The sequence below is a fragment of the Coptis chinensis genome, chromosome 9 (assembly GCF_015680905.1).
Source record: "Coptis chinensis isolate HL-2020 chromosome 9, ASM1568090v1, whole genome shotgun sequence".
Lineage (NCBI taxonomy): Eukaryota > Viridiplantae > Streptophyta > Magnoliopsida > Ranunculales > Ranunculaceae > Coptis > Coptis chinensis.
This window is the reverse complement of record NC_141464.1, coordinates 7,664,276-7,679,814: the sequence shown is the minus strand read 5'-3', so window position 1 is coordinate 7,679,814 and position 15,539 is coordinate 7,664,276. Positions and strand designations below refer to the sequence as shown.

The window sequence follows — 15,539 nt, the reverse complement described above, 5'->3', positions numbered from 1 at the left end:
TGGTTCCTCTTCGGTCGCTGATGACGCTACCGAGCCCTGAAAGAAGAGAAAAAGGGTCGAAAACAACGGCTTCAGTCCGTCCGTAGAGGCGATAGAAAAACAGATGATGATCCTACGAATGTAGGTGATGTAGAAGGAGATAAGAAGAGAAAAAAGAGTGCGGGCACCTCGACCTCAGTGCGTAGAGGGGACTATAATGAGGTTGTTCCGAGTAATGTAGAGAGTGAGACTGAGACTGAGACTGAGAGTGAAACTGAGATTAATGTAGATAAAAATTTAGATGATGTAGATAAAGATTTAGATGTAGATGTAAATATAGCAATGGATAGTGGAAAGAGTATAGTTAATGATGATGATGATGATGATAATGGTGAGGATGGAGATGATGGGGATGATGATGGTGAGGATGGAGATGATGATAGTGATGAAGAGGGTGATGAAGAGGAAGAGGATGATGATTTGGAAGAAGAAGAATTGATGGAAGTGGAAGCACCGGTCGAAGTCCAAGCACCTCCAGTGGTAGACTATGTGAGAAAATCCAAAGATGATTTGGAGTACACACGAGATGTATATGGTGATGGCCCTACTGAGTCTCAGCTTCTGTATGATTATTCGGTACATGTGGCTCATGATGTTTTCTTTTGTATAAGGTATTATCATAAATCTTGATTTTCTTTTGTCTTTACAAAATCTTTTGCTTCTCCTAATTGAGTATTTATTGTTTCAGGCGGAGCGCGGAGTGTTGAAGTGTGTTCCGCATCTAGCCAAGTTAAGCCAGTGGGATCTCAAGAAGGAGTTCAAAAGATCTCCCAGATTTGAAAATCAGCTTAGGAGGACTGAGGTTTATGATATGGTATTTGGGTGTTACAAATATTAAGATCCGGTGTTGATCTCTGTGTTTGTAGAAAGGTGGCATCTAGAGACCAACACCTTCCATATGCCGTTTGGGGAGATGACTGTGACTTTAGATGATGTCTCCCAAATCCTAGGCGTCAATTAGAGGCAGAGCAGTGAGAGGGAACACGGAGTTGACCCGTGAATAATTGGAGAGTCTCCTACACCGTGTTCTTGGTGTCTCGGAGCCTGTGATTAAAAAGGTGATGGATGCGACCCAGTTCATTTCAAAGGTAAGGCTGGAATTCCTGCGGATCCAGTTTGCTGGGAAGGTCTGCGATAAAGGGCAAGGTGTAACGGGGAAGGTGTCGACTTTGACGGAGGTATAGAGGGTTGTAAGAGCTTATCACTATTTTTCTTTGGATGTGCCATCTTCCCCGACAAGTCTGGGACTGGAGTGCCTATTTATTATTTGACCAAGTTGCTGAAATTCAAAGAGATTGGTCAGTATGCTTGGGGTGCAGCAATTTTGGCCTTTTTGTATAGAGCACTTGGGACTGCCACGTGTGCAAAGGTGAAAGGTGTTTCGGGTTTCCTGACTCTTCTACAGGTAAAACTTAAATATTTTGCAGATTTTTTTTAATGTTAATTATATTATTCTATTAGTATGTTAACTGTGTGTGTATATATCTAGGCGTGAATCTATGAGTACTTCCTGCTATTCAAGCCAATCTCAAACTTTGAGTATCAGTTGGCTGGGTCACGTGTTCTTAGACACGCAGTTAGCACCATACACTATGAGAACCCAACATATGCATTGCAGTATTACCGAACTATAATTGATGATATAGCGGTGTGGATTGTAAGTATTTCAATTTGTTTCAAATTTTTTTTTAGTAATTGATTATTTGAGTATGTGATTAATGACACATTTTATTTTGTTTAAGGTTGATTGGTGTCCATACAAGAATGTTAGAGATGAACGCCCAGTCGATGAAAATATTACCTTTTTTAAGGGAGTGATCTGCTTTTTTGACGTTGTGGAGATTTACTGCGTTGTAAGGGTCATCCGTCAGTTGAGTCATGTGAAGTTTATACCTGCAGCTCCTCTAACACCAAATTACTCGTTGAGGACTGTAGCCGGACGCGGGTATGAAGTGAAATGGACATGGACAATTGTTGGGCCTGCATATTGGGACTCGTGGCAGAATCATGTGATCCAACCCAACAATCGATGACCCATCTGTACTTATCCATGAGAGTGTTATTCAGAGTACATAGAGTGGTATGTGAGGCATTCTCACATTCGATTGATAAATCGCGAGAAATTTTCTATCAATTTCTCCATGGAGACATTTCCATCTTATGCACTGATTGTGAGTATTCTTATTGTTTTGTATTCTTATTCTTATTCTTGTTCTTATTCTCACATTCTTATTTTAAAATGGTAATTAATAATTGTTTTGTATTCTTATTTCGACAGAACAACGTCATCGATGAAACAAGTCAATTGCTAGAGAGAGGTCTGCAATTAGGTGGGAATAATATTCTCGAAGAAGCAAGGTATTCGTTCGAGGATGTGTACAACTTAAGTAGGTGCAAGTATAGTGGTGGGTGGTACATACATAACTAATTTTTGAGTGCGGCTTCCTCCGATGTTGATGTAATTTATGTATTTTTGAATTTGATGTATTTTGTAATAACTGTGTGCCATTACTTGTAATATGGCGTTTGAGATTGTTGTTTGTAATGACTTCTTTATTAGCAAGTTGTTTGATGAGTTTTGGATATGAATATGTCAATAAAACAAAGGAGGTTATGACAAAAAAAATTCAGAAATTATAAGTTAGGTTTTTTACAGAGTTTATGTATTTGAATTTGATTGCGTATTCGAATTGAATTTGATTGCCATCACCAACATGGTCGCGTAAAAAGTAACTTGAGTTTATGTATTGGTATATCCAAGTAAGTTTATGAATTTGAGCTTATATCAAAGTGTATATGAATTTACTGCGACAACATCAATTTGAACTTGAGTTTATATCAAAGTGTATATGAATTTGATCGCAATTTGATGTATTGGTATATGAATTTGATGTTTTGAAAGTGGAATTTGTTTGTTTTTTGGAAATGAAAGTGTTGTAAAAACAAAATGAAAATCGAATTTTTTTTGTCCAAACGACCCAGCCACATTGTTTGGCATAAAGGCTAAAACGACCAGCTCAGACCGTTTGGATAAAAAACAGACAACTCTGTCTCAAACAACCAGCTCAGACCGTTTGGTATAAAGGTCAAACGACCCAGCCACATCGTTTGGCATAAAGGCCAAACGTTTATGCCAAACGACCAGCTCAGACCGTTTGGATAAAAAATAGACAACTCTGTCTCAAACAACCAGCTCAGACCGTTTGGTATAAAGTCCAAACGACTTGACCATGTTGTTTAAGGTAAAGGCCAAACGACCAACTCAGACCGTTTGGTATAAAGGCCAAACGACTTGACCATGTCGTTTGGGGTAAAATCAAGTAAAATCAAATCAAATCAAATCAAATTACATCAAAACATCATATCGACAACATATGAACATTATTTCCAAATCACTCGATTGCCGTCCGAATCAACTTAGTCGATCACTCGATTTCCAAATCAAATCAAATAAAACCCCAAACTCCAACTTTTTCCAAATAACATAAAAATCAAATCAAATTACACTTGTTTCAAATTACACTAAAATAACATGTCAAAATGAATTTAAAAATTACATCAAAATATCATATCGACAACATACAAACAATTTAGTCGATAACATGTACTGTTGGGTCTTCAACGGGCTCGTTTTCCTATATTCTATTGGGAATGTTCAATGCCATAAATTGCAATTGTCTTGCTGTCAAGACCAAATTCTAACTTTCAGCAATATCATATCGAGCTCTAAGCCATTGGTGTATTACTGGAGGAACCGGACAATTTTCAACAAGTTCAACATTGACAAAATGATTTCCACCAACATGTGCGCTACCCAACACTTTTTTCACTCTCTCAGGATTTGCTTGGGTTCTCAGTGACATGATAAGGAAGCACTGATGAGCTCCTAAATGCAGGAGGACAACATTAAATCTTGAAGCAAATAGGTATCTAGCAAAGGGCATGCTTATCCACTTATTTAAGGGTGCGTAACCTTCTTCATGTAGGATTTCCTTCATCGCATAAAAAACCTCACTTTGATTGTACAAAGTACAATAAAGGGGGAGGTTGTCAGTAAGCTCTTCATACAGGTCCCTTCTCATCTGCGACCATTCTTCTTAACTTCTTCCTAATGCAATGCAGAAAGCTCTATAACCGCAGTTGCTATCGCCAACAGGGTCATGGACTCTACCAATATATTTATGCATTTCTTCAGGAATATCCAACCCGTAATCCTTAGGAGCCTTCGTCTTTCCAAAGTTTAACCCATCTCTCACATTTCGTAGTGTGGCTATTTTTGGAGAAGACTTATTTCTTGGTGTGGTTGTTTTTGGTGTTTTTGGAGAAGGCTTATTTTTTGGTGTGGTTGCTTTTGGTGTTTTTGGAGAAAGCTTATTTGTTGGTGTGGTGTGGGTGTTTTGGTGTGGGTATTTTTGGAGAAGACTTCTTGGTGTGGTGTGGGTGTTTTGGGTGGGCGTAGTGTTTGGTTGTGATGAGACCCACTCCTCATAGTCACGTTGAGAATGTTCAAAATGAGATGGATTTTGCTTTGAAGAGTTCTCATCTCTAGTTGGAAGCTTTCTGCTGCAGCTACCTTTCGGCCGACCTTTGGTTTTTGCTTTCTCACGAGGCGGTACTAGCCATGTACTTTATGGTACTGCAATCTCCATAAGCTTCCTAATCATAACCCTCTGCTCTTCTTCAGAAACCATTGCAAACCTATTCATGAACAAGTCCATCGAAGGTGTAACATCGGGACCAACACCCACTGACACATTGGGAGAAACAGACAATGTTTTCCAAAAGGGGTCGATAGCAGTCAAATGGATGGAACACTCTTGCTTTTCAAAATCAATTAATTCATGAGCACATGGCAGTCCATGGCTCGTACGCAAATGGCACCAACACCTGATCTCTCCATTTTTAACACGCTTTACGCGGGTATCTATTTCTTCAAATAGCAAGTCCAAACACTTGCGTGAGACAAGGCCTCTGAGTTCACGAAACAAAAGAATCCGGTGATGGTGCTGAGTTACAATCATACTTCTCTCGAAGGTAGCTCTAATCTTGGATATCTGGATTTCTAGATCTCTAGAATCAGGTGGATTAAGCTAAACATACTCAAAAAATCATGACAGCTTGTATTTCCTAGTACACGCTTCACCTGAGCATGAGACCATTCAACTCTATTGGTCGTTGTACTCCCAAAGTGAATGTGTTGGTCAGTCCAACAACATACGAATCGATCCCTGTGGGGAAACCAAGTCTTCCAAATAACTAACAAAATTGGAGTACTCAATCCTGTAATATTTTTCCAGAGCATCCCATCTACGTTGGAAAATAACCTCTGTCTTCGATTTGACTACAGTGTTTCCTGAGAACTGGGCCTTCTCTACAAGTTCTGTAGTTGGAAAAATATCGTAACATTTTGAAAAGACGCACGTAACGATATGCCATCTACATAGATGCTTGTGTGTGTTAGGGAAAACTTTGTCAGTGGCACTCTTCAGGGCCAAGTCCCTGTCAGACACGATCACGGATGGGTTTATGTCACCAAGCAAGCCACTAAAATGACCAGGGCCCACTCATAGTCGATTGTTGTTTCAGACTGAAGCAGCACCTGACACACGGTGAAAGACTTCCATGTTGAACTCACCCCAGCAAACTGTACGAAAGGCCACCGATACCTGTTAGTTTTGTAGGTAGCGTCTAACATAAAAACTGTTGGAAAAGTCCGAGCCAACTTAACACCTTCTGGATGGGCCCATAACAACCCCGTTATCTCCTCGGTATTCTCATCCTGTCTCAACTCCTCAAAATAATGTTCTTTCGCTAACAACTCACGCAATCTCTGCAATTGTGTGAGACCATTCATATCCAATTTCCTCACCTTCTGCCTTGCAGTGTAGACTTGGGATATACTTGATATGCTTTCATGATACCTATTTTTTATGGAATCCAAAATTTGTTTAGGCTTTATTCCACACTTACTCATCTCTGACAAGTACTCGAACTCTGGAACGGTTAGACGAGTAGCAAATACATGTCCTTCAAGGGTCTTCGCCAATATATGGTTGTGAATACTATTTCTAACTTCTATTTTTAGACTATCGACAGTGCCGCATTGGAAAAACATCTTTTAACTTAAATGGACATCCTGATTTCTTGGTTCCTGACCTTCTCTTATTAGCCCTCCCTTCGCATTCTTTCTTGTGTGACCGATATACACCCGAGCACTCACAAAGCCAAATTCAACTTGCTACTCGGTTTCTCTTGGCACACTCCGACTTTTCAATGACCACAACAACATTAACTTGTTTTCCTCTAGCAGTTGCCCAACCGATTGCCTCACTATGTGTATGAAAGACCTAAACACATAAAAAATAACAACTATTATTAATACACTAATAAAATTACATTTAGAAAATTAAAAAAAAAATGAAATCAATGCCTACTTAATCATACATTTTCCGTAGTAAAAATTTCTGCTGTATCACTTAAAATCGGTTGACAATCTACGTCATTCGAGTTTGTAGAGGACCGGTTCCTGGATAGCGGTAAAGAATCCTATATATAGAAGAATAAAATAAGAGTCTCAAACAATTTGCATTTAGGTAATGAGGGATTTCAAAGTTACAAAAAAAAAAAAAAAAAAAAAAAAACTTCTAACTAAATTTAGTCCAAATGTCCCAGCCATGTAATTCCATATAGGGTCCCAGCCACGTCGTTCTATAGTGTCTCCAAACGACCCAGCCATGTCGTTCTATAGTGTCCCCAAATGACCCAGCCATGTCGTTTGGCCTAGGGTTTTGCATTCATTCAAGTGTTTTGCATTCATTCATTCAATCAAGTGTTTTGTATTCATTCTAATCAAGTGTTACCTCATTATTTAGGTTTGTACTTTGTCGTCGACGATTTCTCGGCATCTGATTTGCTCGACTAGTCGCATCTTCAAATTCTTCAAATTCACCTTCAACATTTTGTTCCACTTCTTCACTTTCAACATATCTTCTATTTTTTCTTTCTCTAATTTGTTGTTGCACCTCAAACATTACCTCAAATGCTTCTTTTTCATCTTCATGTTCCATTTAGAGAAACTTGAGTATTCTAATATGTAGATAAAGTTGAGTATGCAGAGAAACTTGAGTATTTTATGTAAGGAGTAAGGATTTTGACGAAAAAAAGAGTAAGGAGGAGTAAATGAGAAACTTGAGTATTCTATGTAAAGGAATTTGAAATTTTGATATATTTCGAATTATTGGGTGAAAAATGTTTGTAAACCCTAAACCCTAAATCCTAAACCCCCAAACTATTTTATTATTCACAATTGAAAAAAAAATAGAAAATAACAAGTTTAGATATAAAACAAATTATTATTTTAGATTTGGATAATTTAGTGAAATATATTTGAAATTAAAATTTTTTTTTTGTCGGTACGAAATTTGTAAACCATAAACCCTAAACCCCAAATCCCAAACCCCCAAACTAGTTTATGATTAACAATTTGAAAAAAAAAATAAAAAATAACAAGTTTAGATATAAAAACAAATTATTATTTCGAATAATTAAGTGAAATATGTTAGTACGAAATTCGTAAACCCTGAACCCTAAACCCCAAACCCCAAACTAGTTTATGATTAACAATTGGAAAATAAAAATGAAAAATAACAAGTTTAGATATAAAACAAATTATTATTTTAGATTTTGGCATGTTTGATTACATATTTTAATTTGGTTTTATAGATACTATGTCATAACAGATAAATAGTACAGAGTGCGTGTAATTGTGTTGGAGTAACTAATTGTGTTTTTCCTAATCCAATTTTTTAAATCGGATTTCAATTTTTCTAATTCAATTGGAATGTGTTGATAATTGATCATTACTAATTCAATTTTACAGATAATTGTTTAAATAAATTATTGTACAATTACAATCGATTAATGATTTGTATTATAAGAAAAGTGTTCGGTGTTTATATATGTATAAGAAAAGTGTAATTGGTATTTATGTAATCAATTTTTATTGGTTAATCGGGCTAATAATTGGTTAATCAGAAATTTTCTTGGTTTTATAACTTCTCAATTATTTTAGTCCAAACGACTTCACCACATCGGTCCATAGAAGTCCCAAATGATATGTACAAGCCGTTTAAATGCATACTCAAACGATGTGGCCAAGCCGTTTGAGTGCACACTCAAACGATGTGGTCATGCCGTTTGGCACACTCAAACGGCATTCTCAGACCGTTCTATGGAATTCCAGAGAGCCAAGTTTTAAACGACAGGCTCAGACCGAGTGCATGTACTCTGAAACGATGTGGTGGAGTCGTTTTCATGCACACTCAAACGATGTGGTAAAGCCGTTTGAGTGTATATTCAAATGACATGGTGAGATCGTTTGAGTGTACACTTAAACGACATGACAGGATCGTTTGAGTGCACACCCAAACGGCCCGAAATGTTCGTTTTGGCTTGACCGGTTGAATTGGTTGCTGGGCTTGGGCTTTGATGACAAACTTGTAATATAGCAAATTTGTAAAATTTCTTTTTTTTTGAGGAGTTGCCCAATCCAATTTGATGAGTGCCCGATTGAATTACCCTAAATATACATAAGTTTATAACTTTAACATGGAAAAGGGCAAAAGGCTTTTAAAAAAACAAGAAAAAGAAAAATGGAGATGCAGGGATTCGAACCCTGATTATCCAAAGCTGCGACTGCTTGAACGATAGATATATTTTTGCAAGTTTTGAGCTACATCTCCAATATATTCTTCCAATTAATTATCTTTATTTCGAACTTACTGCAGAATTTAGGTTCTCCACGTATTTGTTCAGTTTCTAATAAATGACTCCCACTGTCCCACATATGGCTTGGAAGGCGCGTGCCCAATGTTGGCTCCTGAGTTCACGTCTAGATTCCTTAGACATTAGTAGACCACTAGACCCTGTGTCATCAAATCTTCAATGCTAGCTAAATTGCCTCATTTAATTTGTTCAAACTATGAAACTAATCAGAGCATGTATTACTAACCCAGCCCAGCACTTGAACCACATCGTAAGCCTAGTATTAACAGTTATTATAGCTTCAGTTTGTACTCTTTAGAGGTACACCTGACCCCAACGGGTATGAGACAGTATGACTTTTAGATAAGATCCCTTTCCTTTGAATAGGATAATCCTAGGTTTGATTGTGGTGGTGTCTGAGTAGTGACAATTTTAGTTCTGTTGTCTAAGATTCAGTCTGACCTATGCTCTTGCATTTTGTGTTGAAAGTTTTGAGTATGTGCTACAGACTTGTACTAAAGGGATAAATCTGACATAGCACAAGTTAAATTATGATTGGTGGTTTGCAAATTCTGTCTGGTTATTAAACAAGTAGTATTGCATATGTCAAACAGGATTTAGGCATTTAGCACCATTTCATTCTGGATTCTTAGATTGAGTTATTTGCTCAGCTAGTCCCTTGGTGTACAATACACCACAGGCCTATGATGCAGCTTTTGTCAGCGTTTTTTGTGATTCGGGATCCAAACTCGTAAACAAACTGGTTGAATGCAGGCATGCAGTGATGCAGCACACAAATATACCATCATCATGAAAAGTTGATGAAAGCTGTGGTCTCATTCGAAAAATTACCTTCAAATTAAAAAGCATCATATGTCGAATATCATTGAGATTATATAAGCTGTGGTACATCAATCTACTGTTAGACCATATAAATGTGAAATTTCGTATTTTGTGAAATGAGGTAACAAATGGTTGAAAAAAGAAAGTAAAAACTTATGCAGAGCTAACACTTTAAAGCAATAAAAAATGTTTACCACGTTTTCTCTTTTTTGTTTAACTTGGCTTTTTTGTTTACTACGATTTCAGACGTAAGTTCCTCCCCGTAATCGGATTGCTCAGTTCAATCTTATGTAGTCCGGCTCTAGGCTCACTTAGTGCCTCCAACATAAGGCTTCCTAGGCTCACACCTAATGTCGCCTAAGCCCATCGCCTAGCTCTAAGGCCTAGATCTGTACCTTCAGGGCCGGCTTGAAAATGGACCAAATCCCATTTGTTCAAACTAACGAGAGCATGTATTGTATTGCTAGAAACAAGCCTACAATGCTCTTAGTCAGAGAAATGGTTCTGCTCATGATCCGAAACAAATATAGCCCACTTATAAGTTACCCAGTCAGTTACTATTAATATTCACTAGTTTTTGAGCCCAACAATTATAGCACACTTATAAGTTACCCAGTCAGTTACACTTACAAGTCACTAGTCACTAGTTTTTTACCCGTTCAACGAATGGGGACTGTTTTTATAAAATTGATTTGATTTTTTTAATATTTTTTGAATTATCATGTATCAAAAATTTTAACTATAGAATACTGTAATGATTCGTAGAAAAGGCGTTGAGGCATAATAATATAGTATTAATAAAATAAAAAAATAGTTCAACAAACATAATTAATTTGTTTTATGAAAAAACCACTGACAAATTATGAAATTTAAAAGTAGAATCTATCTTTCTTTCATGCACAAATTCAAATTGGAAAAGTCATTGAACTCCAAATTTAACTGTTGATATTTTTTAATTGATTATATTTTGACAACCATTTTTCCCAATAATTTACACTTTAATTCATAGACGGAACATGTTCAGTTCACATTTTGTGAAAACAAAATTATTTATATTTTTAAATTATTTATTTAAATTACATAATTCGGCACCCTTTACAAAACGGGGACCGTTTTCATATAATTGATTTTTTTAATAATAGAACGAGGACCACACCCTGATAAAACCCTTTCGACTTCTTTTTGTTGTTTAATAATAGAAGTTTGATTAAAGTTTAATGAGAATGTCGAATGAGGCGAAGATCATAATGAAGCCACTTGAATTAGGGCTGTCCACGGTTCGGTTCGGATCGGTTTAGTCCAAATATATGAACCGAATAACAAGAGTCGGTTTCTAACTTTCCAAACCATAACCGATCGAACTGTTGCTGAAGAAAACTGAGTTCTAACCGAACTATAAAATCGGTTCGGTTCGGTTTAAAACCGAATCTATTGACTTAAAACCCAACTATTCCAACTTAAATCTAGTTATCGGTTCAGGCATTTATAAAACAGCAACATTAAGAAGGGAGATAACCAATTATACCAAGTAAGATAACTAATTTTGATCTATTGAATCAATTAGATTTGAGATATGAATAGAAAGAACATCAAACCCAACATGAAAATCGATATCATTTGGCTTTAATTTACAGAAAACATATTTGTGAGATCTCTCAATCGGTTGATCTATAACCAGTGTTCATTCTTCTCACGGTGAACAACGATTCTTGATAGAAAATTAGAAATTAAACTAGAAAAGAAGAAGGTGAGAGGTAGTGGTTGTTATCTTGGAAAGGGTCAATGATATTTTGTTGAAGTGGTTGTTAGTTTGAACTTTGGAGATAAGAGTATAAGAGAGGAGAGAGAATAAGAGAGGCACATACGGCTGGGTGAGAGAGTTAGGGTTTGGTGGCTTAAGTTAGATAGTCCATTCAAAATCAATGGTCATAAATTAACTTAAAGATCTAATGGTTTATAACAATTATTACTAGTGTACAACTATCGGTTCAGCTCCGGTTAACCGAGGGCAAAAACTATGAGCCGAACGAAATGAAGTCGGTTTTACAATTAGGAACCGAAAACCAAACCGGACATGTAGTAAACCGAAAAAAATGACCGGTTTGAGCCGGTTCGATTTGGTTTGTCGGTTTTTGTGAACACCCCTAACTTGAATAGCAAGACAATCCCAATTATACAAAAAATATATGATAAACACCATTTTAAATGCAAAATTATATTTGTCGAGACTTTCTCACTACATACCATACAACTATGTTTTAAGGTTAGTACGATGAATTTGCATTCAGTTTCCGATTTTCCGTTAATAATTCTTTGATGCTACTTCGATGCATTTGCATCAGTTTCTGATTTTCCGTTAATTATTCATTGAGATTAGTTCGATGCATTTGCATCTAGTTATTTCTAATTTTTCATTAATTATCCAAGGTGGTGTGTAATACCAACTTCTATTGATCCTTCTGAATGTCCTTGCAAACATGGCATAAAAAAAAAATACATGATTCACTATGTGGGATCATCATAGATTATCCAGTTTCTGATTTTCCGTTAATTATTCTTTAAGGTTAGTTCTTTACAGTTGCATCTAATTTCCAATTTTCCGTTAATTATTTTTTGATTAAATTTCCTATTAATTATTCTTTGAAGTTATTTCAATGCATTTGCATCCACCGATTCCCTGGTAAATATTCTTTAAGGTTAGTTCGATGTATTTGCATTTAATATTTTTTGAGGTTAGTTCCATGCATTTGTACCTAGTTTCCTATTTCCTGTTAATATTCTTTGAGGTTAGTTCAATTCATTTTGCATCCAGTTTTCGAGTTCCTGTTAATTATTCTCTGAGATTAGCTTAACGCATTTGCATCTAGTTTCCGATTTCCCGTTGATTATTCTTTGATGTTAGTTCTATTCATTGCATCCCCTTTTCAATTCCCATTAATTATTCTTTGAGATTAGTTCAATTCATTTGCATCCAGTTTTCGAATTCCCGTTAATTATTCTTTGAGGTTAGTTCAATGCATTTGCATCCAATTAATTTTCAATTTTCTGTTGATTATTCTTTGAGGTTAGTTCTATTCATTTGCATCACGTTTCCGACTCCCGTTAATTATTCTTTGGGGTTAGTTCAATGCAATTGTATATAGTTTCCGATTTTTCGTTAATTATCTTTTAATGTTAGTTCAATGCAATTGCATCTAGTTACCGATTTCCGTTAATAATTATTTGAGGTTAGTTCGATGCATCTAGCTTCTGATTTCCCATTAGTTATTAGTTGAGGTTAGTTCCTTGCAGTTGGATCAAGTTTCCGATTTCCCATTAAGTATTCTTTGACGTTAGTTTAATGCATTTACATCAAGTTTCCGATTTCTAATTAATTATCCGAGGTGGTGTGTAATACCAAATTTTATTTATCCTTTTGTAGTGTCCTTGCAAACATGGCATTAAAAAAAATATATTATACATGGCTTGTGGGATCATCAAAAAATTATTGGGTTTCTGATTTCCCGTTAATTATTCTTTGAGGTTAGTTTGATGCATCTAGCTTCTGATTTCCCGTTAGTTATTAGTTGAGGTTAGTTCCTTGCAGTTGGATCCAGTTTCCGATTTTCTGTTAAGTATTCTTTGACGTTAGTTTAATGCATTTGCATCAAGTTTCCGATTTCTCATTAATTATCCGAGGTGGTGTGTAATACTAAATTCTATTTATCCTTTTGTAGTGTCCTTGAAAACATGGCATTAAAAAAAAAATATACATGGCTCGTGGGATCATCAAAAAATTATCGAGTTTCTGATTTCCCATTAATTATTCTTTGAGGTTAGTTCCATGCATTTGTACCCAACTTTTTTATTTCCCATTAATTGTTCTTTGAGTTTAATTTCCGATTTCCCGTTAATTACTCTTTGAGGTTAGATCAATGCATTTGCATCAAGTTTCCGATTTCCCGTTAATTATTATTTGACGTTAGTTCAATGCAGTTGCATCCAGTTTCCAATTTTCATTTTTTTAAAGGTTAGTTCAATGGATTTGCATCCAATTTCCTCTTTCCCGTCAATTATTCTGTGAGGTTAGTTTAGTGCATTTGCATCCAGTTTTTGATTTTCCATTACTTATTATTTGATCTTAGTTCCATGCTGTTGCATCTGGTTTCCGTTTTCTCGTTAATTATTCTTTGAGGTTAGTTCCATGCACTTGTGCCCAATTTTCGATTTCCTATTAATTATTCTAATTCAATGCAGTTGCATCCAATGTCTAATTTCATGTTAATTATTCTGTGAGGTTAGTTCAATACATTTGCATCCAGTTTCTGATTTCCTATTAATTATTATTTGAGATTAGTTCAATACAGTTGCATCTAGTTTCCCTATTCTCTTTAATTATTCTTTGAGGTTAGTTCCATGCATTTGCATTTAGTTTATGATTTCTTGTTAATTATTCTTTGAGGTTAAGCATTTGCATCTAGTTTCCGATTTCCCGTTAATTATTCTTTGAGGTTAGCTCTAGTTTTCGATTTCCCACTAATCATTTTTTTAGGTTAGTTTAATGCAGTTGTATCCAGTTTCTAATTTTCCGTTAGCCATTGAGGTTAGTTCAATGCATTTGCATCATATTTTCGATTTCTCGTTAATTGTTCTTTAAGGTTAGTTCGATGCATTTGTATATAGTTTCCAATTTCCCTTTAATTCTATATTGATTTTTTTATGTTTCTATGAATGCTTGCAAATACATATTTTGATAAGAAACTGAGAAGAAGATCAAATACATGTACCTTGAGTGAAAGTAGTTTGGAGATTATTATTAGAGAAGGCATACGATTTACAGAACTTAGAGCTAATTGTGAGTGGAGTAGAGTTAGTTATCAAGGTGGTGAAGAACCTCAGGGTGTGTAGATTGTCATGTTGCTATTAAGGTGATTTAAAAGATGATTGAAAGGGAAATAATTGTGAGGGATAACAATAGGTTTCACAGTTTCAAGGATGGTGTCTGCTCTTGCAAGGATTATTGATGAACCTAACAAATTCTTGCAATAGTTTGAGTATCACAATAGACATACATGTTTGATAAAATAATAGGTAGTTTTTGATAGATTGTAACTTAAAGATTCAAGTTTCTAAAGATTGAAGTGTATGATTGGGGCTTTCTATTTACTGCACATATACACTTGTACAATTTGGAGCACTTTAGCAAGAAAATTTATGCCAAACTACGCTGTAGCCATGGTACTTAGCTTCATACAAATTAGTTTTCATAATGAAAACTAATGTTTAATTAAGAATAACGTAATTAAAGTGCATTAAGTCTGCCCTTAACACTTGGTCGATAGGACATAGAATCAAACGTTGTTGGTAATATCTTCACTCAAATTAAAGAACATGCAGTTCTTCTATTATCTATGTTGGCTAGGGCGCTGTGTCAATCAATGATCAAATTATGCAACTACTATGTTGTGAATGATAACTTGGAAAAAATTATTCAATTGCTGAAATATATTAAAGGGAATATGTTTATTTGAATGAAAATATATGATTGATAGGCGTCTCGGACTTCCTATCACAAATGAAAAGTAAGGAAATCCCACTCATTACATGGCAAAAACCTATTGCTATGGTCCTTCATAGAACATAACGATACTGCTATGAAGTCAATTGCATCCTCTATTGCATTGTCGAAAACAGGTAGCATATATGAAATCTTTTACTTCTAACAACAATAGCTAACCTTCACAAAATTTCCTACAGCAGTTGGAGCAGCTTGGAATCTATGTCCCTCACAATCTCTTGGGGATTTGAAGTCAGAGCTATCATACTCAACCTTGCTATATATTGTAGAAAATGAGCTCCAATCAATGACCTTACTGTCAATAAGTTTCATCAGTTTCTAAGAAAAAAATGGGATT

The 15,539-nt window shown here is 35.6% G+C and overlaps 1 protein-coding gene across 1 annotated transcript; it reads left to right on the top strand.

Annotated features, from left to right (window-relative positions):
* The first annotated feature begins 61 nt into the window (after positions 1 to 61).
* Positions 62 to 2,665, top strand: LOC147474639 (uncharacterized). The gene is made up of 5 exons (XM_086582214.1): positions 62 to 650; positions 728 to 1,444; positions 1,529 to 1,696; positions 1,782 to 2,210; positions 2,341 to 2,665. Exons 1-2 carry the CDS (start codon positions 322 to 324, stop codon positions 744 to 746), a joined length of 348 nt encoding a protein of 115 aa, XP_086438340.1. The 5' UTR covers positions 62 to 321; the 3' UTR covers positions 747 to 1,444; positions 1,529 to 1,696; positions 1,782 to 2,210; positions 2,341 to 2,665.
* Positions 2,666 to 15,539: the final 12,874 nt, after the last annotated feature.